Source organism: Rissa tridactyla, chromosome 4, assembly GCF_028500815.1.
Source record: "Rissa tridactyla isolate bRisTri1 chromosome 4, bRisTri1.patW.cur.20221130, whole genome shotgun sequence".
NCBI lineage: Eukaryota > Metazoa > Chordata > Aves > Charadriiformes > Laridae > Rissa > Rissa tridactyla.
The window spans coordinates 70,277,826-70,305,651 of record NC_071469.1 but is presented as its reverse complement, the minus strand read 5'-3'; the positions used below and the strand labels follow the sequence as shown (position 1 = coordinate 70,305,651).

The 27,826-nt window shown below is 45.9% G+C and overlaps 1 protein-coding gene across 2 annotated transcripts in view; it reads left to right on the top strand.

Moving 5' to 3' along the window:
• The window catches only part of DDHD1 (DDHD domain containing 1), a 68,768-nt gene extending 49,371 nt beyond the window's left edge, over nucleotides 1-19,397 (top strand). Inside the window, exons 8-13 of one of the 2 annotated variants that reach the window (XM_054199798.1) lie at nucleotides 4,762-5,024; nucleotides 7,223-7,298; nucleotides 12,288-12,437; nucleotides 13,682-13,934; nucleotides 15,233-15,415; nucleotides 18,149-19,397. In XM_054199798.1, coding sequence (XP_054055773.1) covers nucleotides 4,762-5,024; nucleotides 7,223-7,298; nucleotides 12,288-12,437; nucleotides 13,682-13,934; nucleotides 15,233-15,415; nucleotides 18,149-18,330 — 1,107 coding nt within the window. In that variant the 3' untranslated portion in view covers nucleotides 18,331-19,397. The remainder of the gene's footprint in view (nucleotides 1-4,761; nucleotides 5,025-7,222; nucleotides 7,299-12,287; nucleotides 12,438-13,681; nucleotides 13,935-15,232; nucleotides 15,416-18,148) is intronic. The other variant, XM_054199799.1, reaches the window with a different exon arrangement.
• The last annotated feature ends 8,429 nt before the right edge of the window (nucleotides 19,398-27,826 follow it).

The window sequence follows — 27,826 nt, the reverse complement described above, 5'->3', positions numbered from 1 at the left end:
ACTGCTGCCACATTCGTTCTTTTGTGAGATATTTCAGCTTGTGTAGTCTGTGGGAGAAGCCTTATTATGGGAGAACCCGTAATAAATACAGGTTGGACAGCAACTCAAGGAAGCCATAGCCTTGTCATAGAATCATGGAATGGTTTGGGTTGGAAGGGACCTTAAAGATCACCCAGTGCCATCCCCTGCCCTGGGCAGGGACACCTCCCACCAGACCAGGTTGCTCCAAGCCCCATCCAACCTGGCCTTGAACCCCTCCAGGGATGGGGCAGCCACAGCTTCTCTGGGCAGCCTGGGCCAGGGGCTCACCGCCCTCATAGCCAAGAATTTCTCCCTCAGATCTCATCTAAATCTCCCCTCTTTTCAGCTTAAAACCGTTCCCCCTCGTCCCATGGCTCCCCTCCCTGATCCAGAGTCCCTCCCCAGCTTTCCTGGAGCCCCTTTAGGGACTGGAAGGGGCTGGAAGGTCTCCGCGGAGCCTTCTCTTCTCCAGGCTGAACCCCCCCAGCTCTCTCAGCCTGTCCTCCCAGCAGAGGGGCTCCAGCCCTCCCAGCATCTCCGGGGCCTCCTCTGGCCCCGCTCCAACAGCTCCGTGTCCTTCTGCTGTTGGTGCCCCAGCGCTGGAGGCAGCACTGCAGGGGGGTCTCACAGAGCGGAGCACAGGGGCAGAATCCCCCCCTGGCCCTGCTGCCAACGCTGCTGGGGACGCAGCCCAGGCTGTGGGGGCTTTCTGGGCTGCCAGCGCATGTTGCCGACTTGTGTTGAGCTTCTCATCCACCAGCATCCCCAGTCCTTCTCCTCAGGGCTGCTCTACATCCTTCTCCACCCAGCCTGGGTTTGTGCATGGGATTGCTCCATGGGGAAAGCTGTGCTGAGGGGGGGGCGGCTGTCAAAGAATAGCACTGCTGCAGGGGCTGGAGAAACAGCTCTTTGAATGTCCAATCTCACCAGTCCCCAAAATAAGATGGGAACTTGGAGGGAGGAGGCAAGAGGGGAAGATGGAGGGAGAAAGAGAGGTCTGGTTGTGTTGCATTCTACTGTGAAACTCCACCACCCCCCCCCCCCCCGGGATGGTTCCTGCTTTCCTGTTTTTAGGCAGAAACAGCAGGTGCTTCCTAAGCACATAATGGATCCCACAGACCGGCAGGTGGTGAGGCTTGGGGTTGGGAGAAGCACCGGGGAAACCAGTAGGGAAAGGGCTCCCTTAATTGGGAAGTCATTGGCGGTAGAGCAGGAGAAGCTGTCAGGAAGCTCTGGGTGAGCAAAAAGACAAGCCGTGGACAAAACCAAAAAAATAAATCAGCATTTAAAACATTGTTTTTAATTACAGTGATACCATTTAGGAGAGAAAATTTGACAGGTAGGTATGTTTTTCATGTTTAATTTCAATGAAAAAAATCACTGATTTTAACAAATATAAAGCCAATTGGTGTTTATAGAAGGTGTTTGTATATGGAGCGTTAGGATATATATCAAGCTGTAAATACAGAAGAGGTTTGAAAGCACTTCATGTTACGCTTGCTGGACTAAAGCTCTTTTCAAACCAAGCTTTTCTTTCACAGATTAGAGTATCATACGCTTTTTTAAGACTAAGAAAGCAAATCAGGCTTAAACTTCATATAAACTTCTTAACTTCATATACTGCTTAACCAAATAGTTTTTTAGCTGGAACTTAAAATGAATATGCTTTTTCCTTTTCCTTTGTTTGGTTTTTTTTGTTTTGGTTTTGTTTTTTTTTTGTTTTGGGTTGTTTTATTTTTTCTTACTGTGTACCAAATGGTTCAGTTTTGAATCTTAGTACTGATACAGAACTGTTGGCAAGAGAGAACCATCTATAAGCACTCACTGCAGGTGCAGGGCTTCTGGTTTTATCGTAGCAGCAAACCGGACCATTCACAGTGCCTGAAAATCTGGAGGCTTTCCTACAGCAGACCTTCTCCTCTGCAATTAAGTTAGGTAACCAGAGATTTTGGAGTATTTGGAAATCCATGCCCAGTTTCTTAATTGCTGACCGTGTTTTTGCCTAACTTCTCGGTAACGGCACATTTTTAAGGAGTACGACAGTTAAAAACAGGGTTGGACTCGGTGTCCAAGCAGGACTTTGCAAGAATATTCTTTTTTATGCCCCCAGATTGCAAGAGAACAAGACCTTTATAATGAAATGCCATGATGCCAGAAGGTTACTTACCCACTCTGTGCCTATGGGCTGTGGGGGAGGCTGACATAATATCGTTTTCCCTGGAAGATATCTCCTTCTCCAGGGAAATAGGCTGTGAAGGAATAGGGTTACAGGAGAGTAGGGTACAGGGCTGTTGAGCAAGTTGGGCATTGGGAGAAATAGCTTTTATGCAACAAGAAACCAGAGGAAGCAATTGAATTGTTGTGCATATTACTTTTCCCACCAGAGAAGAAATTTGGGGACGCTGAGATATATTAATACAGCTTATTTAGGGATTTTTATTTTTTTTTAATAGAAGATGGCATTACTCGTCTCCCTGCTGTACTGACAGGGATGCTGGAAGCCGTGAGGAGTCCAGCAGTAGTTTGGCTTGGCATTTTTCCTTGGAAACCGGGAGCCAGAGCTCCATCCAGAGCATCTACTGTATGGCTGGTGGTCCTGGGCTTCCTGCTGAGGTCCCAGATAGCAGGACGATGTGTGGTGGGTACCTCGGCAGCCGGCCACGCAAAAACCACTGGATACCAGCGTTCCCTCATTTCACTGAGCTCCTGGCAGGAATCCCAAAACACTTGCATTTCAACAGATCCTCCGCTATTTTGTTCTGGCTTTTACTCAAAACCTTTTTAAATGGAGAAGATGCCAGCTAGCCAAAGCTAGTCCTCATTTCTATTTTCGGCTCCAACCCTTGCAAAAACCTCTGTCTGTTTGTTTGTGTGTGAAAATAGTGCCCAAAGCCTGTACAGAGCCCAGCGCAAGAATGGGCAGCGTCCCAGTCAAAAAAAGACTGGAAAACAGGAACGGTGACGCTTATTTCTCCAAGCTGTTGCAAGGCTTTGTTCATCATTTCACAGTGCTTCAGGCACAAGGGTTTGTTGTGTGGATCCTCGCTCAGTGAAATGTGTATCAAACACTGCCAGCCCCAGTGCCATTCATATTTATATTCAGTAATGATTCAGGCTCTTGAAAAATCGTGTTCAAATTACATGTTGTAGAGCTTTAATTTCCTGTTGCTAACGAGGGAATGATTTGCAATTTCTTGTTTGTCCTCCTCTATGCTGTAGCCTGGGAGCATCGCTCAGTTACCGTGCTGAGTTTCACAAGCAAAGCTGCTTTTTTTTTTTTCTTTTTTTGTATTGTCTCATTCCTAAATCTCAGGGCTTTCAATGTTTCTCTCTAAAAAATGCTTTCTCTGAATCTGAACGTTTTTATGCATATGTGCCCTAGTGCAGGATTTGAAGCAGATGAGCCTCTCGGAGACTCAATTACCAGAAGACCAATATTTATTTATTGTGGTAGTACTATAGGATTAGCCTGTGGTGTTTGAGAACCATGTTGCATTCCTGTTTTTTCCCCCCCAATAAAAAAACCCTCCTGGAAAACTATAACCAGAAAACTGCTTTCTTAACATTGTTTTCATCAAATGTTCGAATTCTGGCTCTGCCTGTCTCATGCGTGTGTTTTCTCTTCCCATATCTTCCTTTTGCCTGAGATGAGGCTTTTTATTCTTTAGTGGCACCGTTTCATTCTGATTTCTTTAGAAAAAAATTCCAGCAGGTGCAGTATGGTGGGAGGGGAAACAGGACAGAAACCTGCGTCTCCTTGTAGCCAGGCATTGGGCAGAATAATGAAAGACTTGATGAGTTCAGGTATGCTTTACCGAAGATCCAAAAGCAATTTGAGGATATTTTTCCACAACCCATTTAGACTGTCACTGTGGTATCTGAGCATATCCATTTTAGTGGGTTTATCTTCCTAGTCCCCTGCAGTGAGGTCGGAACGCTCTTGCCGTGCTTTGATAAATGGAGAAGAGCGAGCGTTACTTGTCTAGGGTTATGTGCTGAGCTTGTGGCAGAGATGTGAGCTGATTCCAGATCATCTATGGCTCCTTAGGTTAAAAAATTTGCTGAACTGCTGACGCAGGAGAAACATTCGGTGCTGTGAAAAGGTAGAGAAACTGGGGGAGAAACAAGCAATAAGGGAGCACAGCTGTATTAATAGTTGCTGTGGTGCTAATGGTTCACTAGTGAAAACCAAGTGCCTTGCTGCTCCTCACCTCAGAGGATGCCGTTACGTACTTTAATACAGCTGTCATTTATTTTGTGGTTTATTTCAACGTAATGCTATGGACGGTGTAGTGTAGCAGTTGTAGGGTCACCACGTGTCTTGTGTGGTTGTTGCTGCTGGGTCTGGAGGGGAGAGAGGAACCACCGGAGTCAGCGGCAGTCAACCAAACCGTTGCTGCTGACCATTAGATTTTGCTCATCTTCCCAGCCTGAGTGAACAGACCATCATGCTCATCCTAGATACATGCTCAGGGAGTAGTGTAGTTTATGAACATACATGAACATTCTGGAACAGGGTGCCCAGACAGGTGGTGGAGACCCCATCCCTGGAGACATTCAAGGCCAGGCTTGATGAGGCTCTGAGCAACCTGGTCTAGTTAAAGATGCCCTGCTTACTGCAGGGGGGTTGGACTAAATGGCCTTTAGAGATCCCTTCCAACCCAACACATTCTGTGATTCTACGAACAGGAGTGATGAGATGTTGACGTTAAACTTGCTTTCCTTTCCTTCTTGAAACAGTTGGTGAAAGGGCTGCAGCAGGAGCTGAACCGGCTGTACACACTCTTCTGCTCACGGAATCCGGAGTTTGAGGAGAAAGGAGGGAAAGTCTCGATTGTGTCCCACTCGCTGGGCTGCGTCATCACCTACGACATCATGACTGGCTGGAACCCAGTCAGGCTTTACGAACAGTTGCTGCAGAAGGAGGAGGAGGAGCTTGAAGAACGTTGGATGAGCTATGAGGAGCAACGTTTACTTGAAGAACTTTACGTAACTAAACAACGGTAATGCATCCAGTTCTGATTGTTAAAGGAGAAAACCACATCACTAGATGATGCCCTTTGGGTGTTTCCAGAACCCACTATGGCTGTTATCTTTTGTGGCTGATGTTCTTCTGCTGGTGATGGACGGCAATGGTAAATGCTAAACACACAACTGAGCAGGCACAGGGAGCTGGCACTGCTAATAAGGAGCTCTCATTCCACATCCCATGGGCTCTACCAAGCAAGTAGCTACTTCTCTCTGACCAGAGGCACTGGGAGCAGATCATAGCCAGGAAGAAAGGAGAAGGTCAGGCCATTAGCCCTCCAGATACTTGAGGAGGAACACAACCAAGTAGCTTGCAGGGGGGCGGGCAGTGAGCTATAACACTGAGCAGAACCCACGAGCATTGAAATTCCTGTTTCTGGAGGAAAATGAGAAGTTTTCTCCTAGGCTCAGCTTGGAAATTGAGCTCCACCAGCTGGATACAGATGTTGTCATTGTTGGGATTGGGTTTATGAGGTTACTACTCTGTGGCTGGACCATTTACCAGCTTCTTCCTGCTGCCATCTAGAAATGTTCGTGCTGTTGGGAGTGTGAAGCAGCAGTGCCCATCATGACAAACGGGATCTCGGTCCCAGCGCCTTGCAAGTGTTGGTAGAGATTCTCGGTGTTAGGGGACCTTGTAGATCATCGTGATGTTTCCACAGTGTTCAGGTGACTTCCCTCTTCTAACCTGGATATCGAGGTGCTATGAGACACCCGTACATAGGGCATCTAACAATAGTAGCTTGAGCTTCAGTCTTTCCAATGGGAGGTGAGGATAAATCATGATCATGGTTCTTTTTGGTTCCTTCTTGAAACCCATCTTAGCATTGGCGGTATTGTGGAAGCATTAATGTAGGATCAGATCTCCCGCCGTGCTCACATCGGTATGTGTGTAATTAGGGATTGGTACATCTCTATCAGCTGCAAGGCTGGATAAAGTGCAGTCTTGCGGAGAGAAGGGAAGTACGAAACCTAGCGAAGCTGTGCAGTGGTAAGATGACCCTTCAGGCATATCCCTAGCATGTCATCAGGGAAAAATTATCATTTTCACACTCACGCTCCGGCTCCTTAGGCATCCTCTGAAGTGCTTCAGGTTGCATCCACAGTAATCCAAGTATCGTTTGACACTGGCACTTCTGTCTAGGAAGAGTGGCTCCCCGTTTAGTGAGCCATCTTAGTGCGATTCGGTCTGAAATGATAGAAAATATACTGCTGAAATCCTCTAGCTTGTGGCTTTCTAGTGTTGTAAGGTTGGCAAACACATAGTGGATTTTTGGAAATGCTTATGCCTGAGCAGGGTGTGTTGTAGCATGTGAAAATATTCTAATTTGTAGATGAAAATGCATACAGCATGTGAAGCTTGTGGATTGGAAACCTTTGATAACGGTTCACAAGAGTTCTGCATGCCTTCTTTTTTAAGACTGAATCACATTCGTTAAAGCATATATTTTTTTTTATTTTTTTTAAGTACTGGCAAGTCTTTGGGAAGTTTCAGCTCCAGACTTGCTTCTTTCTGATCAGGATGGCAGAGGTTGAGCCTAATGTGTTTGTTTACATAATGTCGTTGTGGATGCTGTTTTCCTGCTCTGAAGAGGGCATAACGGTCTGGTGCTGGGATTAGGAACATTTTTACCAGTCCGTATGAGTGCGTAATATTGTAGCTGCTTCTTTAATTCAGGCTAACAAGAAGAACAGGTGAACAGTCTTTTTAAATGATAATTGAAAGGGTGGGACGCTGTCCTCCAGATAATCTACCACAGTACAGAACTCCGTAATGTTTGGGCCACGGACTTCCCTGTGGCCTTGGGGTTTTTTCATTAAAACAAAACAAACAAACAAAAAAAAAAAACCAAACCAAGACAGGTGATTTGGCTGCAAAGCCACCAAGGAAATGGGAGATGAGTCACCTGCTCCTGAGGAAGGAGGGTGGGCAGATGCTTGGGGTGGTGAAGGGGGGAACTGTTGTGTCTTGACAGATTCTTTCTGTGGTCAGGGAAACAGGGTTTCACATACGTTGGTTCTTTATCAGTTGGGCTGCCTCCAAGAAATACTGACGCCATCGCTCTCTCTTCCCAGCAGCCAAACATGTTGGACCCCACAGGAATGCCTGTTTGGATCAGAGGGGTTAAGGCTACGTTTTTTATTGGATCTCAGAAAGATCTCTATTTTCTAGGTTGAAAGAGATAGAAGAAAGGTTACATGAGTTAAAGGCATCCACCATATCAAAACCACCTGTCTTAAAATTTAAGGTATGTATAGTCGAGAGGTTTTTACTGAATGTTCTACTTGCTGTAAAAATACACCTGCAATGTGAGTTATTCTACTTACTATTTCCCCCCTGCCATTTCCCTAGACATGATGTTGGTAGAATAATTTTAATGCATTGCTTGAAGTGGGTGTACGTGTCTGTCAACATTTTAATGCATTCATATATTACTATTTATTACAAATTTATATGTTTACATGTAGATAAATAAACCTGTATATAGATGGTTAATATATTGCACACGTGTGTACAACTACACGGGAAGGTAAAAGCCGTTTGGCAAATTACATTAACCATGTATCTTAAACAATTTCAATTCTACTTTGTTGACTAATCCATTTTCCTTGGGGACTGCTTCTAACGTGTCACGTCTCCGAGCAAATCTGATTGAATTTCCTCCAGCAGTGGATTTTCCTTCCACATTATTCTGGCCTGACAGCACGAGTTGCTTTTAGTCTCATGAAATAGATTGCTTGCTAATCAGCTGTACAGATTGCTAACATTTCTTATCATTGGGAAAAGGCATTTTCTACCTTCTTGGTGGGATGTGCAACACTTTCTAATTGCTCGACTATATCCTGAAATATTAAACTATAAAAACGTGACATGACATGATATGATAGATGAGAACAAAATAGATTATTTTTTCTTAACTTGCCATTTTTCTTTCCTTCTGAGTTCAGAAGGAATTCTAGAAGCCAAGGTCAATCTTGAGCCACAAAAAAGAAGAAACTAACTCTAATTCAATTTGTCATAGCCTTCTCCTTTTCATCGCTGCTTAAAAGCTTGTATCGCGCTATTATCTCTACTATCAAGGAAGCGGGAGTCAGGCTGATACTCCTCCAGCCGTGTGAAAGATTATTCTTCACTCAGTTGTGTTTAAACTGAGGATTTTTTTGAACAGATGCTTTTTAGAGGGAGCAGGAAAGGAAGGGAAAAGAAAGGGGGAAGAAAAGAAGGCTGTATCAATCCCAATTGCTGCTAGGTAATTTTCCATTGAAGTACATCCTTTTTCTTACCCTTACCGAGAGGAAGATGTTGTGTTTCTGTGAAGCTGGACGCTAGTCACTCACGTTGCTTGAGTACCGTGCCCGAGACAGAGCTCCAGAGAGAGAAGAGAGGTTTTCCATGAACGCGATGGCCAAGGGCTTCTGCCAAGGGAGGACTTCCAGCTTGTTGAAAGAGAACTAACAGCTTCGTAGGTACCAACTACCTGCAGCACCTTGGCTTTTCATGGCAGACCAGAGCTCTGGTTTGGTCATGAGTTGCTATTCACCGTAAATGCTTGATCCACAAATTAATTTGGTCTTTGGTCCCTGATCTCCTTAGGCTGTATTACACCATGAAACGGGATGTACAGCTGTAATGAAAAAGGTTAGCCGCTTGTCCATGTGTTGCCTCTTTCATGGACCGAAACAAATTAAGCTTCCCAGGATGAGGCGGAGTCACTAGTCCTGCATTAAGCAGAGTTAAGTTTGTTTGATGTTGAGCAAGCACAAAGGAAGCTTTAGCAAGACAAGCGCAAGAATAAATACAGCAGCTAATTCGGCTGGTATTTAATATTAGAGGAAATGACCTGTGTGGTTGATTCTCCCTTTTGGTAGAAAAAAACCCAACCAAACCTGAAACCATGGAGTGTCTTGTACGCTAATAATACATTGGACAAGCTGCCAGAATGAGAACTTGAGGGTGGGGTATCTTTGTCTCTCTTCCTCTACTTCTCCTCAGATGGCAGAATCAAATACAGTGCTGAATCAGCAGGAGCTGCATGGGTTAAAAGCAAAGCCAACCCCCCACTGTAAACGTAAAGCTTAGAAACACAACCATCTGTGTAAGAGGGATCGGAATTAAAGGCTAAAGGGGCTGAAGACCATGAAAACCTGGGGCATGGTGCGATATCTACCTCTTTATGACTCTGTGGTGCATGAAAATAACCGTCTTGTGGGATGAGTTTCAGTCGCAGTGGGGAAGAGGAGGGCAGGATGTAGCACAGTTGCTCCCTAGTACTGAAAAGGACGTTCATTTACACCTGGATTTGACTGTGTGCTGTCCCAAAGTGCTTCAGGATTCCTTAGTGCTTCTTATTCCCCTAGGGTTGGAGAAACTCTTCTGGAAGAAGCTCGAGCTTGTACTTGACTTTGTGGTTTCTGTGTAGCATCATCTGACAGTGATGTCAATGCCGATAACAACCATCACAAATTATTTATAAGATACCAGCGCTTTACCACACATAGGGGAACCATGAGAGCTTAATGGGCTGCCGATGCGCAGCTTTATCTGAGAGGAGGAAGCCATTAGACTGAATGCAGAAGTGTGCCGTAGCAGTAGTTCAACACACGATCTCCCAGTTAAATTCCCTGTGTCATACTGGTGTAAATCTCTATTCCCGTTGTCTGCTAAGGCTACAGGACGTTCCTGGCCGCAGGAATGGGGGGAGGCTGCTGCAGAGGTCTGTGTTTCCTCACTCTGGGAGGATGTTTGGGATCCTCCAGGCTGAAAGGCAGCACAGAAACATAAATTGTAATTGCCTTCTGGGTCTTCTGTTTTAACCTTGCCACTAAAAACCACTCATTTGTCCCCCCCACTTACCTGTGCACAGCAGAGCCGCGCTGCCTCACTGAATGGTGGCTCATTCACCTTTTTTTTTATTATTATTATTCTGAAGATACTGCAGTTCTAAGTTGAACGTATGACTGTTTAGCTCAGCTTCTGCTTAAGATACGAATAAATTCATTAAGTCTTTTGTTTATGAATCATACCCAGGAGGACAGTGCTGTCCTGAAAGGTCATGTTATTAAACCTTTCTTCTCTGCTGTTAAACATTTACAGGAGTGTATGTGAAGTGCCCCACTCCTGCTTCTAGGAGAAACACCAAAATTAACAAATGTTTTCTAGAAAGATCTTAGTCTTCTATTCACAGTAGGTTCCATGGCGTGGCGGCCTTCTCATCAGCCACTTTGCATCAGCACTGAGAGTCTAATGGCTGCAATTTTAAAGGACTTTATTTTCGGAAGACTTGCTTTTGATTTTTAGTGCTCACTGCTTTGGTCTTGGTCTGGTGCCACCCGTTAAGTTACCCACCGAGTGGTTCTTCGTCTGCGTAAGCATTTCCAGAGCTGGAAGATGATGTTGAAAGGCTTGTGCCCGTAAGAAGATACGGAGCAAAGAACAGTGCCCTCCAAAAAGAAAGCATCTCTCTGTGGGCACTCTTAATTGTATGTTTATCGATAGAAACGATAGAACAAAAGCCATGCACCGTGTAACCCCTGAAGCTACTTACCTTCTGAGATTTTTGCCTCGTCTGTAGTAGCCTGAGGTGAATCCATGAAGACACCTTTTAAGCAAGTGTAAGCCGGCAGTCGCTTTCTGATTTCTTTCTGAAGCAGAAAGACCATAATTCTGTACTTCAGATGCTCGCGACAGGGATACCAGATGGACAGGGTTAAACATTACTTATTCGGTTTAAAGGATTGTACTGTGAATATCTGTTCCTATTGTGTATTTGAAGATGAGAAGGCTTTTTGTCCAAGCTGCAAAAATGCAAGGGTTCTGTATAAAGCTTGATTATAAGAAAGGAAAGGGGCTTCACAGCAGACTAGAGTGCCAATGTAGATGACAGAGCAGTGTATGACATTGAATAGCTTTGCTGAAGACCTAGATTTTTTTTTTTTTTTTTTTTTCCATTGTATTGGGACTCGCGCGTTCTTTTGGAAGGTGGAGGTGGAGTCCCAGTGCCAAGTCAGAGGAGGAGGAGGAATGTTGTGTGCAGTGCTGGAATCTGATAGATGAAACGAACCATTATGTCTACGCCCTCGCTCCATGCGCTGACATATAGCGAAGGCACATGGGAATCCAAGCGTCCTCTGCGTGCACTTAGCAAGGATGCAGCGATTTCTCGTGCTGGTTAAGCAGCACTGGGAGTTGCCCAGTTGTGTAGTGCTCTGCAAACTGGGCACTGCTGTTGGGAAAGTCGCGGTGAAGGTCTGGTGACGGTAAAATTAATTTTTCGTATAAGGAAATACTCTAAAGGTTAAAAAGTAATTTTGGACTTAGGAAAATATTTTTGACTACAGATTTTTACATTTGGTGCTTCTAGGAGGTGATGTCTGAGGATTGGTAGTAGGATACGAAGCCATTCACCTCTAGGTCACTGTGGAATCCCAGCCCGCGTTGGTAGTGACCAAAAGGCATTACCACTGATGCGCGTTTGGTGACCTTTGCCAGATGGGTTGGCAGTTGCAGCTCAGGTTTACTCAACTGCCTCTTGGTGTCACAGACAGTCCTTTTAGAGCAAAGCAACGGTGGCTTTGGATGAGGTGAGCATAGCCTGCAGAGCTGCTCGGTGTGCTCTCCCTCTCCTGGGTAGCTGTTCCTCACATGTGACATGGTGGCACTTGTGATGAGCACCGTTCTGTTCACTTAACACTAGGTGTTTTGAAGAGCTTGTACGTAACACCAGCCTGTACGTGTGTGTGGCTGCTCTAAGTATTCTCTAGGTTGCCTTTAACACTCAGTGTAGCTTGTATTTCTACCTCGATGGATGTGTGTGGCGAAACAAATCATGGAGTACTTGGTTAGGGTAAGGTTAAGGAGGTGTTGTAAGCTTAGGGAAGTTTCATGAGAAATCAGACTTCAGTCTTGTGAAACTCATCACATTTCCTTAATGACTTCCAAATTCTTCTTGCTCCAGCCTTTCCAGCATGGGTAGACCTCTTTCGGTTCAAATATCTGACTTGTTTTTCAGTTTTCCAACTATGTAGCACCACTCTTTTCTCACAACAAAGGGAAATGGGAAGGTTAACCTTCATGTTATCGTATGTGTGTTGTAGTGGTCTTCCCTGTTTTGACTTACTAATACCATACGAGTACCTCAGTTGAAACTGAGAAATCAGTTGAAAGAGAGAAATCAAGTCCAGCCATGTTAGAAAGCATTATTTCCATCCTTATTAACATGAATGAAATCTCTCCTTAGGTTGAGAACTTCTTCTGTATGGGCTCTCCGTTGGCAGTGTTCTTGGCATTGCGTGGCATCCGTCCAGGAAACAGCGGTAGTCAAGACCATATTCTGCCCAGGACAATTTGTAACCGCTTACTAAATATTTTTCATCCAACAGATCCAGTGGTGAGTTTTAATTGCAATTGCAAGCTTTTACCTTGTCTGATTTTAAGCATCAGCTGTGTGATAACGTGTGATCTTCAAAGCGTGTGAATCAACGCAAATATGTTCCAGCAAAGGACTGTTTGTTAATGATTATTGTAAAATGTCTTGGTTTTTGTGATTGTAGAATAACAGTCCCTACAAATAATTGCCTTAAATACCATATTCTTTGCTTCTCTTTTGATTTTTGTAAGCATAAGATTTGAGATTAGTCTGCTTTTTTTTTTTTTGCGAAGACATAAGAAATAATCCTTCTCAGTCAAGTTCCAACTTGCGTTTAACTTACCAACTTCCATTAAACATCACCTGTCCAAAGATACTACTGCTGTTATAAAAAAATAAATAAATAAAAAAGGCTTCACAAGCAGTTTACAAGATACTGTAGAAAAAGAAAGACGGTATTTTTTTTCCCAAAGGGTCCTGAGTGACAGATTGTTGGAGGGTGGGAGAGTGCTTGGGAGGGTGGTGTTGGTGTAGCTGTGCCCTGTCCTTCCATCGCCAGCCGCTGTTCGCTCTTATCAAAGAGCCTTTGATCTGTATCACCTTGGCAACTTCTTTGATGCGAGCTTGATTTGGGATTTCATACTTATTGTAGAACAGTAATTCGGGGGTATCTCAAGATCTTGCTCAGCTCCAGCTACTCCAAAACCAGAATTTTCCTGGGACACGCAGGACGATTGGATCCATAGACTCTGCGAATGGTGACTTGACTTAGTCTTAACATAAAGTGCAGAATGATTTTCTACGTCTAAGTAAACAAAGAAAAATAATCGATAGAAAATGATTTTTTTTTTAATAAGCATACCAATTCATGGTGTGCACAGGGATCGATGAAGAGTCGTCAAACAAAATGTTTACATAGCCAGTTCCTCCCTCTCCGCTGTCTTGTGCGGAATCTGTTTAACCGTATGTAAAATTTGCTCCGTCAATGCACAACAACAAACGTGTGTGAAGAATAACTTGTGTATTTGTAACAACATGTGCAAATGTGAGTGCACGAGCAACTAGGCGGCTAATATGTCTTCCAGGCCGTGAAAATAAAAGTGAACCGGCTCATAACGCCACCATTCTGTCGCTTTCTAGGCTTCAGTCATTACAGATATTTTGGATTTGAGGTTGGAGAGGGCTCTGTATGGGACAGGAACGTGATTTTTTTTTTTTTTTCAGTCTTCACACCTGGGATTTTCTTTTCTGATTCACCCTTGCAGGCCTATAGGTTAGAACCTTTAATTCTGAAGCACTACAGCAACATTTCGCCTGTCCAGATCCACTGGTACAACACTGCAAACCCTCTACCTTATGAGCATATGAAGCCAAGTTTTCTCAACCCAACAAAAGAACCTACCTCAGTTACTGATGGTGAAAGTGTTTCAACTGTACCCAGCCCAACTACTTCACCAGTCATGGTTCGACGCCACTACGGGGAGTCTATAACAAACATCGGCAAAGCGAGTATATTAGGTAATTGTTCTTTGTGTCCTCTTTTTTTTTTTAATTATTCTTTAACGTAGGACCTTCCTGTGGGCGTCACTGTTTGAGGTGCAGCCGTAAGCAAGCTATTCCTGGCTGGTTTAATGTGTTCCGTATAGATTTACGGCTTATTTTAATCCCAACTAACATTTACTTTGAGGAAAAGACCGTTTACGTACACGGGAGTCCAGGCTTGCGGGGAGAGGATGTGTGTTGGGGAGTTTATGCTATCGCTGCCTTATTGTCGTCTACCTTATTGAAGTAACATCATGGTGATTTAATAGTTTCCACTGTACTTCATGGAAAAAAAAATTAATTTAAAGCTTGTTTTGTGACTGCATTTTCTGGTATTGGCAAATAGGAGAAAAATCACTCTACGTAAGCTATTACAGTTCCACTGAAGTCATGGGTTTACAACAGTCAGGCCGGTTTAATATGAAGTCTGTCCCCTTCTGGCTTTCTGATTGAAAATAAACCCTGGTTTAAGTGAGCTTAAATTGACTTTCACTGGAGCTTACATTTGAGCACGCACTTGCAGTTTTTGTTGACTCAAGGCTTTTCTTTAGCTCTCTATGTGGGATTTGGAAGAAGGCTAATGTGACCTTATGCCAGGAATCTTCCCAATCAAATAAGTAAAGTATATAAAAGCAGTTTTGTCCTTAAGTGGAAATAGGCAGTGTTTCAAAGCAGAGTTGCTTTTTACTGTGTTACTACAGTAACTTTAATGTCTTGTCCATAAGGTGGCAGCAAAGTCGGGAGAAAACATTACAGATCTGTTCTTAACTTTCATACTCTCCCTGAGCAACCAAAATAGTCATTTTAAAGGATGATAGAGCATTTGTAAATGTCTGTAAGGGTGATGCCAACATAAGGGCCCTTAAGGGGAGGACTGTCTTAAGTATCATGATGGGATTCTTAAGTGCAGAAGGTACTAACAATGTTATAAAGCACTTTTGTCTTAGTCTTAGACTTTCTATGCAAGGGGAATTACATCGTGTCCGTAAAAGTACTAGGTTTCTTGCTGCAGAAGTGTTCTCATGTATTTTTTTTTCCCTCCCCTAACTCCAGTTTCCAAATTATAGCTTTTGTGTGTACGCTAGATTAGTCTCACGATAAACAGTGTACACTGAAGTCAGATAAGCCGTTCCCACCCTAGAAAAGCATGAATAGTGTTTTCCTTTGTCTGCCGCTCCGCTCTAATTGATGGGTGCTGCGGTGACTTTAATTTGCGGTTTGATTTAGCTGCCCCTGTGCTTGTTTGTTTGTTTTTCCTTCCGTGCTGAATGCAGGAGCGGCGAGTATCGGGAAGGGCCTCGGCGGGATGCTTTTTTCGAGGTTTGGTCGATCCAGTACAACCACTCCGCAGACGCTCGAGCCGGGAAAAGACGGAGCCGAGGGGGACGACAAAAAGGCCACAACTGTTGGGACACCGCCGCTCCCCCACAGCAGCTCGGGCTTTCTGGAACCCATAGGTGAGTGACAAGTCCGCCGTACAAACCTCATGGAAAGACCACCTTTGGTGAGCTGCGGCTGTACATTGTGGGATATCAATTAACGTGTGTTAATCAATGTTGTTGATTTGCTCTAAAGTGGTAAAAATTGAACCCGCTTTTTGAATCTGCAAAGAGTGTCCAAGGACTGACTCTTTGTTCTCCCTTTTATCCCTTTTTCTTTTAAAGGAGGTTTGTCTGTGTATGTGTTTGTGCGTACGTGTACACCACTGACACATATATACGCACGTATGAGTTTTGGCTAATGAGATTTGCGTATCAGTAGTTCGTAGAATGGAATCATAGAATTGTCTGGGTTGGAAGGGACCTTTCAGATCATGGAGTCCAACCATCAACCCAACACCGCCAAACCCACCACTACCCCATGTCCCTCAGCACCGCATCTGCCCGGCTTTTAAATACCTCCAGGGATGGCGACTCCACCACTGCCCTGGGCAGCCTGTTCCAGTGCTCGACAACCCTTTCGGTGAAGAAATTTTTCCTAATATCCATTCTACACCTCTCCTGGCACAACTTGAGGCTGTTCCTTCTTCTCCTGTCGCCTGTTACTAGTTCCTAGACTCCCACTAGGAAAAGCAATAAAAATGCTGCAGAGAATCCCACTCACCAGTTATCGTAAAATGGATTTATTTAAATTTCCCCACACACTTGCAATCCTGAAGCAATCTAGATTTGAAGGCACGTATGACTGGAAACAGAAGCTACCCTTGTCCTGATCTGAACTGCCCAGAACAGAAACTGCAATTTTAGCAGCTGGTTTGTTGTGTTTTTTTTTTTTTTTTGAAGAGTATACGTACTTCCTTTACAGAAATTCATGCTTGATTTTGTTTCTAAGCTCATTGACACTGTTGCAAGGCTGGGCGGGTTTTTTTGCAATCTAAGGAGTCACAAGTATGTTGTATCTTGTGATAGCGTTCACATGATTCGTTGCCGTCCGTTCATCGCTGCTAATTTCGACAGATAACCTGTCTGAGTCAGTATGTGAGGACAGGGACTTTGTTTTAAACTCGAGGAAAACAGAATGGCGTGACAGTGAATAACGTGGAGCTGTTGATTGAGGCCCTTTCAGGGGACGTTGGCACATCAAGGGCCTTCCACATGGTTCCTGCATCCCCGTCTGCTGAAAGCCCTTCCCTGCTCTGTAGAGGGAGGCCGTGGAGTGGCAGCCAGTGGGGCTGTGAGCTGAATCATAGAATCATGGAATGGTTTGGGTTGGAAGGGACCTTAAAGATCACCCAGTGCCAACCCCTGCCCTGGGCAGGGACACCTCCCACCAGCCCATGTTGCCCCAAGCCCCATCCAGCCTGGCCTTGAACCCCTCCAGGGATGGGGCAGCCACAGCTTCTCTGGGCAACCTGGGCCAGGGGCTCACCACCCTCACAGCCAAGAATTTTTTCCTCGATCTCATCTAAAACTCCCCTCTTTCAGTGTAAAACCGTTCCCCCTCGTCCCATGGCTCCCCTCCCTGATCCAGAGTCCCTCCCCAGCTTCCCTGGAGCCCCTTTAGGGACTGGAAGGGGCTGGAAGGTCTCCGCGGAGCCTTCTCTTCTCCAGGCTGAACCTCCCCAGCTCTCTCAGCCTGTGTGCAGGAATGATGCAATCCATGGCCACGGTATTTGCTGGGCTTGTGATGGGGTTTGGCTGCCACCCAAGCTCTTGTAACGGCCTCTTGTGGAGTCGTCTGGGGCGTCCCTTCCTGCGGGGAGACTGGGGTTTTTGGAATATATGTGCCTTCGTGGAAGCGTCTGCAGTCATCTCCTCATATCGGAAGGCTCGGACTCCCTCTCCTTGGTTTGCTCCTGGGGAAAGCCACGACTGCCGAGGCAGCGCTTGTGCGATGCTCTCTTCGTCCCCTCTTTGAGCCAAGAATTAAAATTCCTTGAAACTGGCTTTGTAAATGGCTGCATTTTTTACTCAATATGGGGTTTTGGCTTTTGTAGCGAAACAGGCTTTTAGTTTTGTCCTTTTTATTCTAGTGCTCCTTGTAGAGATGCTCTAACCACTGAAGTGCCTTAACAATAGGTTAGCCATTGGCCCAGTTAAACACGCAGTGAAAATTGCTTTGAATGTGGTATTAATCAAACCCGCCATTGAAATGAAAGGGTAGCTGCTGAAATCTATTTGGAATAATCTGGAAATTAAAAGGGCTAGTGCCGTGTAGGGACAGCTGGTTTTCAGAAAGGGCTTGCGATACCGGGTGTAGTCTCCTTGTGTAGCCACTGAAGATGCCAGAAGTCCCTTTATTTCGGCACGTTTTGAGCATCCGCCTTCTGAAAGTTGGTGTTTCCTAGTGGGGCCTCAATATTTGCTGGATGATTCTGCGTGCTTATCATAAGGAACATAAATAAATGTATTTGTATAGTTACTGTAAGGAAAACAGCTGTTTAAAAACTGCCGGCTTTTTCTTCGCTTTAGGTTTAGGGATGGTTTTTGGTTTTTTTCCCCCGTAAACTAAGTATCACTCTTAGGTCATGTGTGTGGTAAATGCGTGTGCATAAAAACGTATGTACATACTATTAAAAATCACAATTGACTTAGGTGAGTGGGCTGCTCAATGTAAACCCAGAGATATTATGTGCATTTTATATGCAGCAAATAGAATCGGAACCCAAAACTGATGGAAAAACGTGCAGGTGGTTTTTTCCTTCTGCTGACTTAGAATTCTAACGTTTTTGTTTCTTGTTCAATTTCCAGTGGAACTGGAGCACAGGATTGATTTCGAGCTCAGGGAAGGTCTTGTGGAGAGCAGATACTGGTCCGCCGTCACATCCCACACTGCCTATTGGTCATCTCTGGATATCGCTCTTTTCCTCCTAACCTTCATGTACAAACACAACCAAGAAGATACCGACAAATCCAATTTAGACGCCATTTGAATTTTTGACTGGGGTTGGGGCGGGATGGGAAAGGAAATTTTAAAAGAAATGGCACAAAACTGATGTTTTACTGCAGAACAGCAGTATATATGGCATGGAGGTTTCAGGTTTAAGTGCATGTTTGGATTTTTTCCTATTTCTAAAGAGCAAAAATGATTTGTATTTCAAAGCACTTTATAGTTTTAAACATTTTGCAGTGCTTAATTAGACCTGAAATGATTCCAAATTCTTGTTAACTTTGACTGTGTAAAAGGCAACGCGACGTGTAGCATCCCGTAAGCACGGTCGTGCAGTGTGCTTGGGTGACATACTTGTTAATGACCATAATTGCTGTTTAGTTCATTAAAGTATAAAAGATTAGTTGATTTTTAAAAGAAAAAAAAAAGCTAAATTAATTTCCATTAACGAAAAATATATGTTAGGTACAAACCTAAAACTGCCATGTTCTGATGTTTTATGTATCAGTAAATAACAAACGGTGGTGTCATTTTTCTAGGACTTTATTCAGCTCCACATCCTATTATCCGCAGTACCATTGAACGACCATTCTGACCGCCGGCTTCTGAGGGGCGTGTTATATGTGGCACATTTAGAAACTAATGCTGAAAAAAGCATGAAGCGAATATTTGGAATACTGTAATTATAATTTATTATTATCTCTAATTGTTTTGGTTTACTCCAGTGTATAAAACATTACTTTTTTACTGGTTTCTTTTGGCATAATTTAAGAACCACGTTTATTTTCTACAGCGTTAAGACTTTTTCTCAGAAATGCATATCTTTGTACTACTATTCAAATGAATATATGGACACTGTGGCACACTTTAAGTATTTTTTCATTAAAAATAAATATTTGTGGTTTCACACAAATGACATCGGTCACATTTTTCTCAAAGGTAAGTGACGGCCTTTTGTTTTTTAGGTCCCACGTGTTTCTCAGGTGGGTGAAGGTTTTGACCTCACATTAGACTTGGTTTGCTGAGGATCCAGCTGTCTTTTCCGTACCATTATTAAATGTATATATGCGTGTGTGTGCATTTGTATGAAAAATATCTGTATTTTTATGCGCAGAGATCCTCTCAAGAGGGAAGAGGGCAGCATAAAAAAAAAACTCGGCAAGGCCTGAGAATAGCAGAGTTTAGATTGGGTTCGTATCTGAAAGTAATTCAGGAGAAGTCAAGGGAGAAGCATTGTGATGAAAGGGAATAATCTCCAAAGAAACGCTAAAAGGTCATTGCTGAGAGTTTTAAAACAGCATGGAAGGCTCTGGAGCAGAAGTGCCAGATACGTGGCCTCTGGCTGAGGTATTTATGATCTGTATGGCCTATGTAGAAGCTGCAGAATTTAAATTTTTGTTAAAAAAAAAAAAAAAATAATAATCAGGCTGTGGTGTTGGGGAATAGCAGTGTTCTCCCTGTAAACAGATGTGGCCGCACCAGTGGGCTCAGAGACGGCCTCAGCTGGTGGCTCGGGGACATGGAAACCACCCAGAGGGCCCTTACTGAAATTCCAGGGGCGGGCGGGTGGGGGGAAAGGTGGCTTTTCTTCCCGGTAATGTTGCCTGGGCTGTGGCTTGTTTCTCTGGCGCGTGGTGCAGGGGGGAAGGAATTGGGAGCTAGGGCTGTATGTTGGGGTTCTGGATTTAGGAATAATGATGAAGGGGGGGGCGGAAACAATGCAAAGAAAAAGGGGAAGGGAGGAGTGGAGGGGAATGGGAAGGGAAGAAGATGAAGAAACAGCACCGCTATAAACACAGTGCACCGCTACCCAGTGAAGATGTTCAGAGGGTACAAAAGACTGTGCTTCGGTGCAGAGCTCTGAAAAAAATTCCGTCTAGCTTCGGAGAACTGTGACTCTCCTGCCTGACATGTTTACCTCGGTTGATGAACAATCGTAAAAAATGAAAATAACCCTTTAAGAGAAGGCAGCTTGACACCTCTGCTCCAGAAAACAGGCTTGTTGTTTATATTACCAGCTCTCCAGATAAGTTGTTTAATCAGCTTTTCCTAATTAGGAGAACTTGAACATAAAAGGAGGATCTTCTTTTATATTTAGAACGTGCAAACCATTTCCAAATGTGCATGGTTTGTGTTTTACTTTGAGTTGTCGCTGCTGCCATATCCCCTTACACTACTGGGTCCACACTAGATCTCCTTTTAAATGCTGTAAACAAAAGGGGGTTAATTCCTGTAATTCTTGTGGTCTGTGTAAACTCTGCCGTTGTCCAGAACGTGTTTCAGATTTATGGAATAGCTGTTCCCTTCGCATCGGAACATGCTGGTACTTGCTGACGGCTCTCCATATAAGGGGTGAGATCCTGCTTTTGTGTCCGTACCCCTTGGTAAATCAGGGAGAAGACGGAGCTGAGAAGTAAACCATGTCCTGGTAGGAAAAAAAAAAGAAAATTAATAAGGACCAATACCTGTTCATCGCTTTGCATTTTTCCTGAGTTACTGGACGTTTGTTCTAATTTGTAACTTCATGGAGCATCTGCTAATCTCCGTGCTTAATTACCAAGCTAAAACGTACCTCCAAAGAATAAATGGGGATTTATTCTAAAGCGTATGCAAAGATGTTAAGCACGCTGCGGGCAGGCTTTCATCTTTTTAATCCTAAAAAAAAAAAAAAAAAAAAAAAAAAAAAAAAAAAAATATCTCTTCTTCTGCAAAGTTGAAATGGTGTTTGATAATTGAATTTTGAAGTTGCTGGGTAAAGGTTTGCCCCATTTCTGGTCTGCAGTGGAACAGAGATTCAAGTAGGGTCACGTCTCTGCATGCTAGAGACTAAATTTCACGCTCAGAACTTTCTGGTCAGATGGTTCGTGGCATAATATAGAGCTGGAATGTCCTGGCTTCCAATTACTGACTTGTTTTCTTCTGCAAGAATGATGTTTAGCTTTACAAGCTGTGTTGACTGGTGGTTTTTCTTGAGAAACCAAGATAAGGGAAGCGTACTGCGCTGTTGTCAGTCTTCTGACTGATACTGAGCTGTTCTCTGAAACCTGGCCTCGAGTGCTTTATCCAAATTTGACGCATACAGTTTTTTTTGCTACAAGGTCATTTTTGCAGATAATCGGCTTTAATAATTTTTCTTTCCCCCCTTTTTACCGAATTCCGTCCCTTTGCTCCTAATTATTCAGCCTCTCTTCCCCTTTTATTGCCCATGTTTCTGGAGTTAGAGGCCCTTTGCTTTATTTTACTGTGATAGCCTAGCTGCCCAGCTTCAATTATTTTATCTCCTTTCCTAATTTAGTAGTATTGGGCTGAACTGAATGTTTCACATTCTCCTATATATATTACGCCTGGCTGCCACCTCTTTCTCCTCCATGGTTTTCTCTTGTCCTGCCGCTCGTTTCCCAGCTCTGCCCATAGCAAAATTGGTGGGGATTGATTTTTATTTTTTTTTTCCCCGAGTTCGTGAATCACTACGTCAGCTGTTTGCAGTTAGATAAGTTAATGTACATTTGCGTGCCCTCTGCCCAGCAAGTTTATTTGCAATGCGTTGTTTCCCATTGTTTCCCGTTTCTCCGTTATTAGCTCAGAGATTAGGTTTCTGCCTCCGCACGGCGTTTTTCTACTGCAGTGGGAGCGCGGGTGGCTGACCCCATGGTGTTCTACAGGGTCACCTCCCCCGTCTCCACCATACGTCTGCGGTGACCGTCAGAGGTTCGGGAAGCTCTTACACACCGAGACCCAGCAATAGACGGCCATGCAGAGACTCACAGAACGGTTTAGGTTGGAAGGGACCTTAAAGATCATCTAGATACACTCAGTTATTTTCAGTTTCCCAAGCGTTGCCTTGCTGGTTGCTCTCCATCTGCGCTTGTGGCAACCACTCTTCATTGCTTCCCCAGAGTCCGTGCCGATTGTCTTGGCTGATCTTGTGAAAAGCTTTAAAAATCTTTATTTAAAATGTCACCCGTGTGACAAGCCCGTTTTCTGGTTCATCCAGTGGACTCCAGCCTGAGGTTTTTCTCGCATTCCATGTTTGATCTGCATTTAATAATCATTTTCCACAAAAGCAAACTTTCTCTTGGTTTAGCTTTTCCCTTCCCTCTTCCACAGGTGGTTTTTAGCACAGCTCATCTCTTCCGTGTTGCACCTTTTCTGAAGCGTTCAGTTTTCATTTCTGCTTTGGTTTCTGGCCACTGGCGTGGCAGTCGGCTTGGTGAGAATTTGAGCGTGACCTTGTGCGTCCTCGAGTCTTAAAGCGGAACCTTGAAAGCCACTTGAAACCCAAATTGTGATCCCGAGATTCCTCCGGAAAGCCCAGCTGGATGCGTTCAGCTTTTCACGTTCTCTCTTGACGGAGTTTGTGTCTTCCATCGTTCAGCTTCACCCTTGGGCCTGACAAAGCATTTTCTGTCGTCCTCAATGGATTTTGGCGTGTTGGCGAGGAGTGGATCTGGGCTGGCCTCTCCCGAGACTTGTTCCTTGCTCCTTGGGTTTCTCCTGCCACCCTGAAGGCCCGTTTCACCCAGGCTTTGCTGTAGATGGCACAATGTTTTGTGTTCCTCTGTGTCCTGTTCGCAGCATCACTTAAAACTGCCCGCACAGCTCGCAGTGCATTGACACTGTCTCCTCTTCCCAGGAATGAGAGAGGAAGTCCCAATCCATGGAGACAAATGCCTGCTTTCAAACTTGCGGATCGCCCCGGAGGTCAGTGCTCTCTGCTTCTATTAGAAAGAAAATTCCAACATCAGCTTTTTTCCCCCTCCCCCAAAATGCCCTGTCTCCCCAGCTGCTGACTGGCAGAGCTTGGCCCATCCTTTCCCTTCGAGAGTGAAAAGCCATCGAGTCCCCTGCAAACACGAGGCCTCCCAGGAGCAATCTCTTGCGGTTTTGCGATCCTCGCTGACTTAACCCAAAGACAGGCTTTTCATTCGACAATTCTGTGGGCATCTGCCACGGATTAACTTCTCTCTTTGTTTCTTAAATAAAATAGCATTTCTTGCAGCTACCCTGCCCGTTCCCTGGTGCCTCGTCGATGGTGACCGTGGACGCGGGAGCCTTCCCCACAGACTGCAGCCCTGGCCAGGCGCTCGAGCTCCAAGGACACCGCATCTGATTTGTTCTTCTTGCTGGTTTTATGGCTCTTTCACCGTTCTCTTGAAAGGCCGCATCTCATCTCAGCGTGGTCCCATACTTAAAGAGCAGCTCCTTAAAGGGTCTTACCGTTTTACCATCCTCCTTGATAAAGAAGATCCTTGACTTCCACTTTAAAACATGATTTTCAAGCACGTTTGTGCCCAGTTATCTCGATTTGGGGGGTTTTACTATGCTCTTCGGTTTAAAAGAAGGCTCCTTTGGCTTGGGTTTTGAACTCATAATAGCTGTTTCAAGTAGAAATTAATCTTATCCGGTGCCTTATGAATCCAGATATTTTTTCTCTTTACTGTGATATAACCGGTAATGCGACAAACCACCTCAAGCAACTAATGCGGTCCTGTTTCTACTACTTCTCTGACAGCCAGATCCCAATTCCACCGAAACAAAGGTCTTCCCTTGACGTCTGGAAGTTTGGGATCATGTTCTGGGTGCCTTTAGTGCTTGTTGCTCTTCCTACCTTCTCTTAGGTGAATAAGTGCATTGGAGGGGGGCGGGGAATAAAAGGCATTTAGGTTGCCAGTCAGCCAGCACTGAAAACCTTGATTCTCTCAAACAGAGAAATCACCCTGTGGTTGAATTCTGGGGTTTGTGGGTTGCTGTTCGCGTCCTTCTGCCTGCAGAGCCCAGACCGGCTGGAAACTGAAGCCACGGCAAGGGAAAAAGGAGAGCAGCTCCGCTGGGTTTGGATTCGTGCTATCTTGCCATCTACTGCTGTCTCTCACACCTATCCAAAAACTGGAAACACGTTTGTGCTACCACTGGAAAAAAGGCGGACGGACTGCAGCCTCACCGGTGTATTTTCACAGCTTGTGTTTTCAGAACTGAGTCACTGCGTGCGCTGGGGCTTTTGGACTCCCAATTGTCAGGTGTTGCAGGGTAAGGACCCAGCGGGCCAGGGAACGGAGACAACCTCCGTTAACCCTCGGCAGTGGAAAAGGCAGTTGGGAACGATGGGGGAAGGTGGGCTGGTGTCAACAGCCGTGGGCTCGGGGCGGTGATGCCGGTGAAACCGGGATGCTGGGTTGGTCGGTGCCGCAAAATCCATCCCGCAGGGAGGGAGCGGGGCTCCTCCCTGGCCACCATTTGCCGTGGGGCTGCCGCAAGCCCTGTGCTTGGGAGCTGGGAGTGTGGCTGGGAAGGGATGGGGGGTTCCCCCGCCGCCCCCCCGGGGGTGGCTGTGAGGTGGCGTGGGAACGGAAAACGGCAAAATTCTCCGCAAGATGCAGAGAACCCTCCGAAAACTTTCCACCCCACTCCCATTCTGTCATGCTGAAGGGCCAAATGAGGAGCAGGCATGTTTTCCGTCTGAAAATGCCCATGTCCTGCTCTGATAACTTTAGGTGTCTAGCGCTACAGGCCTTGTCAGAAATTATTTTCATGTTCATAATCGCTCCTAAGCAACCAATACTTAAGTTTAAAAATAACTTACTTTCGGCATTGCTAGGTGTGCTTTCAGTAAGGAAATGGTGAGCCCTATTTGCAAAGGAGAGCCGATGGCTTCCAAAATAACCACCGTTTACCTCCCAGCTGGTCTCTCGGGAGCATGTCCCGGCGATGCCACCCCTACGTGTCACCAGTGATTTCCCCAACTGATTTTAATGCTGCTGGACCGCGACGGGCCCTTCGGTTCGCCTCTGTGCTTTGCATAAGGTGAGATGCTGCTGGGAAAGGGATCTTTAAAATCTCGGATGTGGCCCCGGCGCTCAGCCTCGTGTGCTTTTATACCGAAAAAAACAACCGAATATTCTGTGGTTACAAAGCACCATGTTTGGATGGGACAGCCTCAGGTTTTCTCCTTTATGCTTACCAGACTGCCCCTTGCATGCAATTGAGTGTGGGGTGGGGTGTTTTGTGTTGTTTTTTTGTTTTTTTTTTTTAATTTTCATATAAAATAGAGTATTAAAAACCGGTGGGGAGGGAGGGAGGGAGGGAGGTGAGGCTGCTTTGCAGCAGTTGCGGAAAAGGGAAGAGGGCAGAAATGTTCCTTCCAAGGACGCATGCTCTGCTGTCACTAAAGAAACCTGCCATCTCCTCCGTGTCGGAGAGACCGCATCTGCCTTTGGCGGGGGCCCGGGGCGGGTGAAGAAGGGGGAAGGCAAAAACACCAGGCAGGAGAAGCGCTGATTAAATCAAGGCGAAGCTTGGCAGGGCTGCGGAACAGCCTGATGCCTATCAGCCAGCACGTGTTCAGCACATGTTGGAGCTTGATGCTGCCATCAGGAGACGGGGGGCCACGGTGGATGGCAGCGAGTGGGACGAGAGCTACGGCCCTTTCCTCCCCCGAGGGGCTCGGTCCTGAGCCTGCCCCCAGCGCCCTCTGATTCTTGGGGGATGAGCGATCCCTTCACACCTGCGCCCAAAACGTCACTGTGGCAAGGCTTCTGCTGGTGGTGTTTGCCCCGGTGACCGCCATCAGGCTGGGGACGGTCCTGCGAGGCACCCACCGCCGCTCAGGTGGCATCTCCCAGAAGTGGAGCAGGGAGCCCACAGCACGTCCCCGGGGCACTTGAAACCCCTTCCTGAGCCTGGCCCGAGCCCGGGGGTTGCCTGGTGCTCTGTCTACATCCCCTTTTTTGTGGTCAGCCTCGAAGGAGCATCTGGGCTTCACGTTAGGGCGACACCAGCCTTCCTTTTCCCTGCCCAGAGCCACCCGAACGCGGACACTGAGGGATGGCTAAAGTCAGGAGGGACCGATGCATCTTGTCTGACCTCCTGCAGGCGATCGCCTCCCACCCAGCATCGCCCGGCGGCTTTCTAGGGATTATTTGCTCTCTTTCCCAAGCCGCTGGGCTGACCGAGCGTTACGGCTTTGACATCCGCAACCACAAAGGCTCGGGAACCGTCGCAGCGTCTGCCGAGGACTGGCTGCTTCCGACCATCCCTCTCTGCAGCGAATTGTGATTCCGAGCAGCCTCAGCGAAGCCAGGCTGCCTGACACCATCTGCAGACCGTCTTGGTCCCGCGTTCTGCAGGGCGTCCCTTTCATTTGGTCCAGCTGACCCGAAGAAAACCAGCGTTGTAGGGGCTTTCGCAGCAAACGTTTTGCCAATTCCCAGTTATATTTCACAATCGCAATGGCATTCTTGGGCCTCCATGGATTTATGATTGATGGTGACACATTCGCAGCCTTCTGGGGGAAGCGGGAGCTCTGGATGCAAGCTGTTTCGCTGGGAAGTGTTAAGGTCCTCCCGAGTTTATTCCGTGGTATCTGGAGGAAGTGCGTGCGTGCGCGAGCGTGGATGCACGTGTTCGGTGCATTACATATGCCTGCAGAGCGCACTTGTTTCCCCGCCGTCTGCGCCGTGTTTAAATCAGGGCTTTAAAACGAGCCCAAAAGCTTCTGCGAAATTATCTTACCCCTCTCCAAACAATTTAGTTAATTAACCGCCTAAATCAGTTCTTGCTGACTCTCCCTGAAGATACCCCCTCTCGAACGAGATTTTTTCTTTAGATTTGGATGAAATGCAAGGGTTGAGTCATGAGTTTTCTTTCTGGCGCGGTTGCCGGAGTGGGGAATGTTGTTCACAATATTGGCTGTTGCCATATGCTTTTTTCATCAAGTAAAAGGGTGCAACTTTCTTTTTTGCTTCCCCCTCCACTGACTCACTCCCCAAATATGTTTCTGGTTAGGATGCCTTGTGACTTCTTCCTGACATAAGGTTTTCTAGTTTGCCTTTCGCTTCGCGAAATCGGCTCCGTGAGCTCTACGACGTCCCAGCTCCGGGGAGGAGAAGACGGGTGTCCAGGAGAGCAGAGGGAGCAGCAAGATGCTGACCCAGTTCTTGGGTGGTTTGTGTGTTTGTTTGGCAGCTCTTCTGCCCCAGAAATGGTTTTCCAGAGGCTGGGTAGTCCTGCTGCGATGCCCGACAGCATCTAGGGAAAGCCCAAGGGAATCGCAAAGGGATCTCGAGAACTTGGCATTTGATCTGTTCGCAACGCAAGGCTTTTAGGATCACTGTAAGTTAAGGAAGGGAGATGCTGACTGTAAAATAGCTTAGAGGGACAGACAGACATGTCCTCTCTGAATTCTTCTAGGCATCACATTCAGGCCTCCCCCAGAGCTCTGGGTGCAGTGACCTTCACCGCTGATGCCAAATTTCCTCGGAGAGGGTGAGGTAGGAGCACGGGGCGTTTGTCAACCCAGTGCTCCCAGCATCCTGTCCTTAGCAGCGGGTAGTTTCCAGTGCTTGGCCAACAGAAGGAAACACCTCCCCCTCACCCCCCCAAAAAAAAAGCGGGCCGTCAATCGTTCAGATGACATTTCCTGAGCCTGACCTTGCAGAAAACAGGCTTGCACCTGCAAGCACGGGACTGGGTGCCTGAAAAACAGTGTCCGTCGCACCCCACGACCGACAGCTTGCGGCGGTAGGGCTGTAGGTGTGCACCCC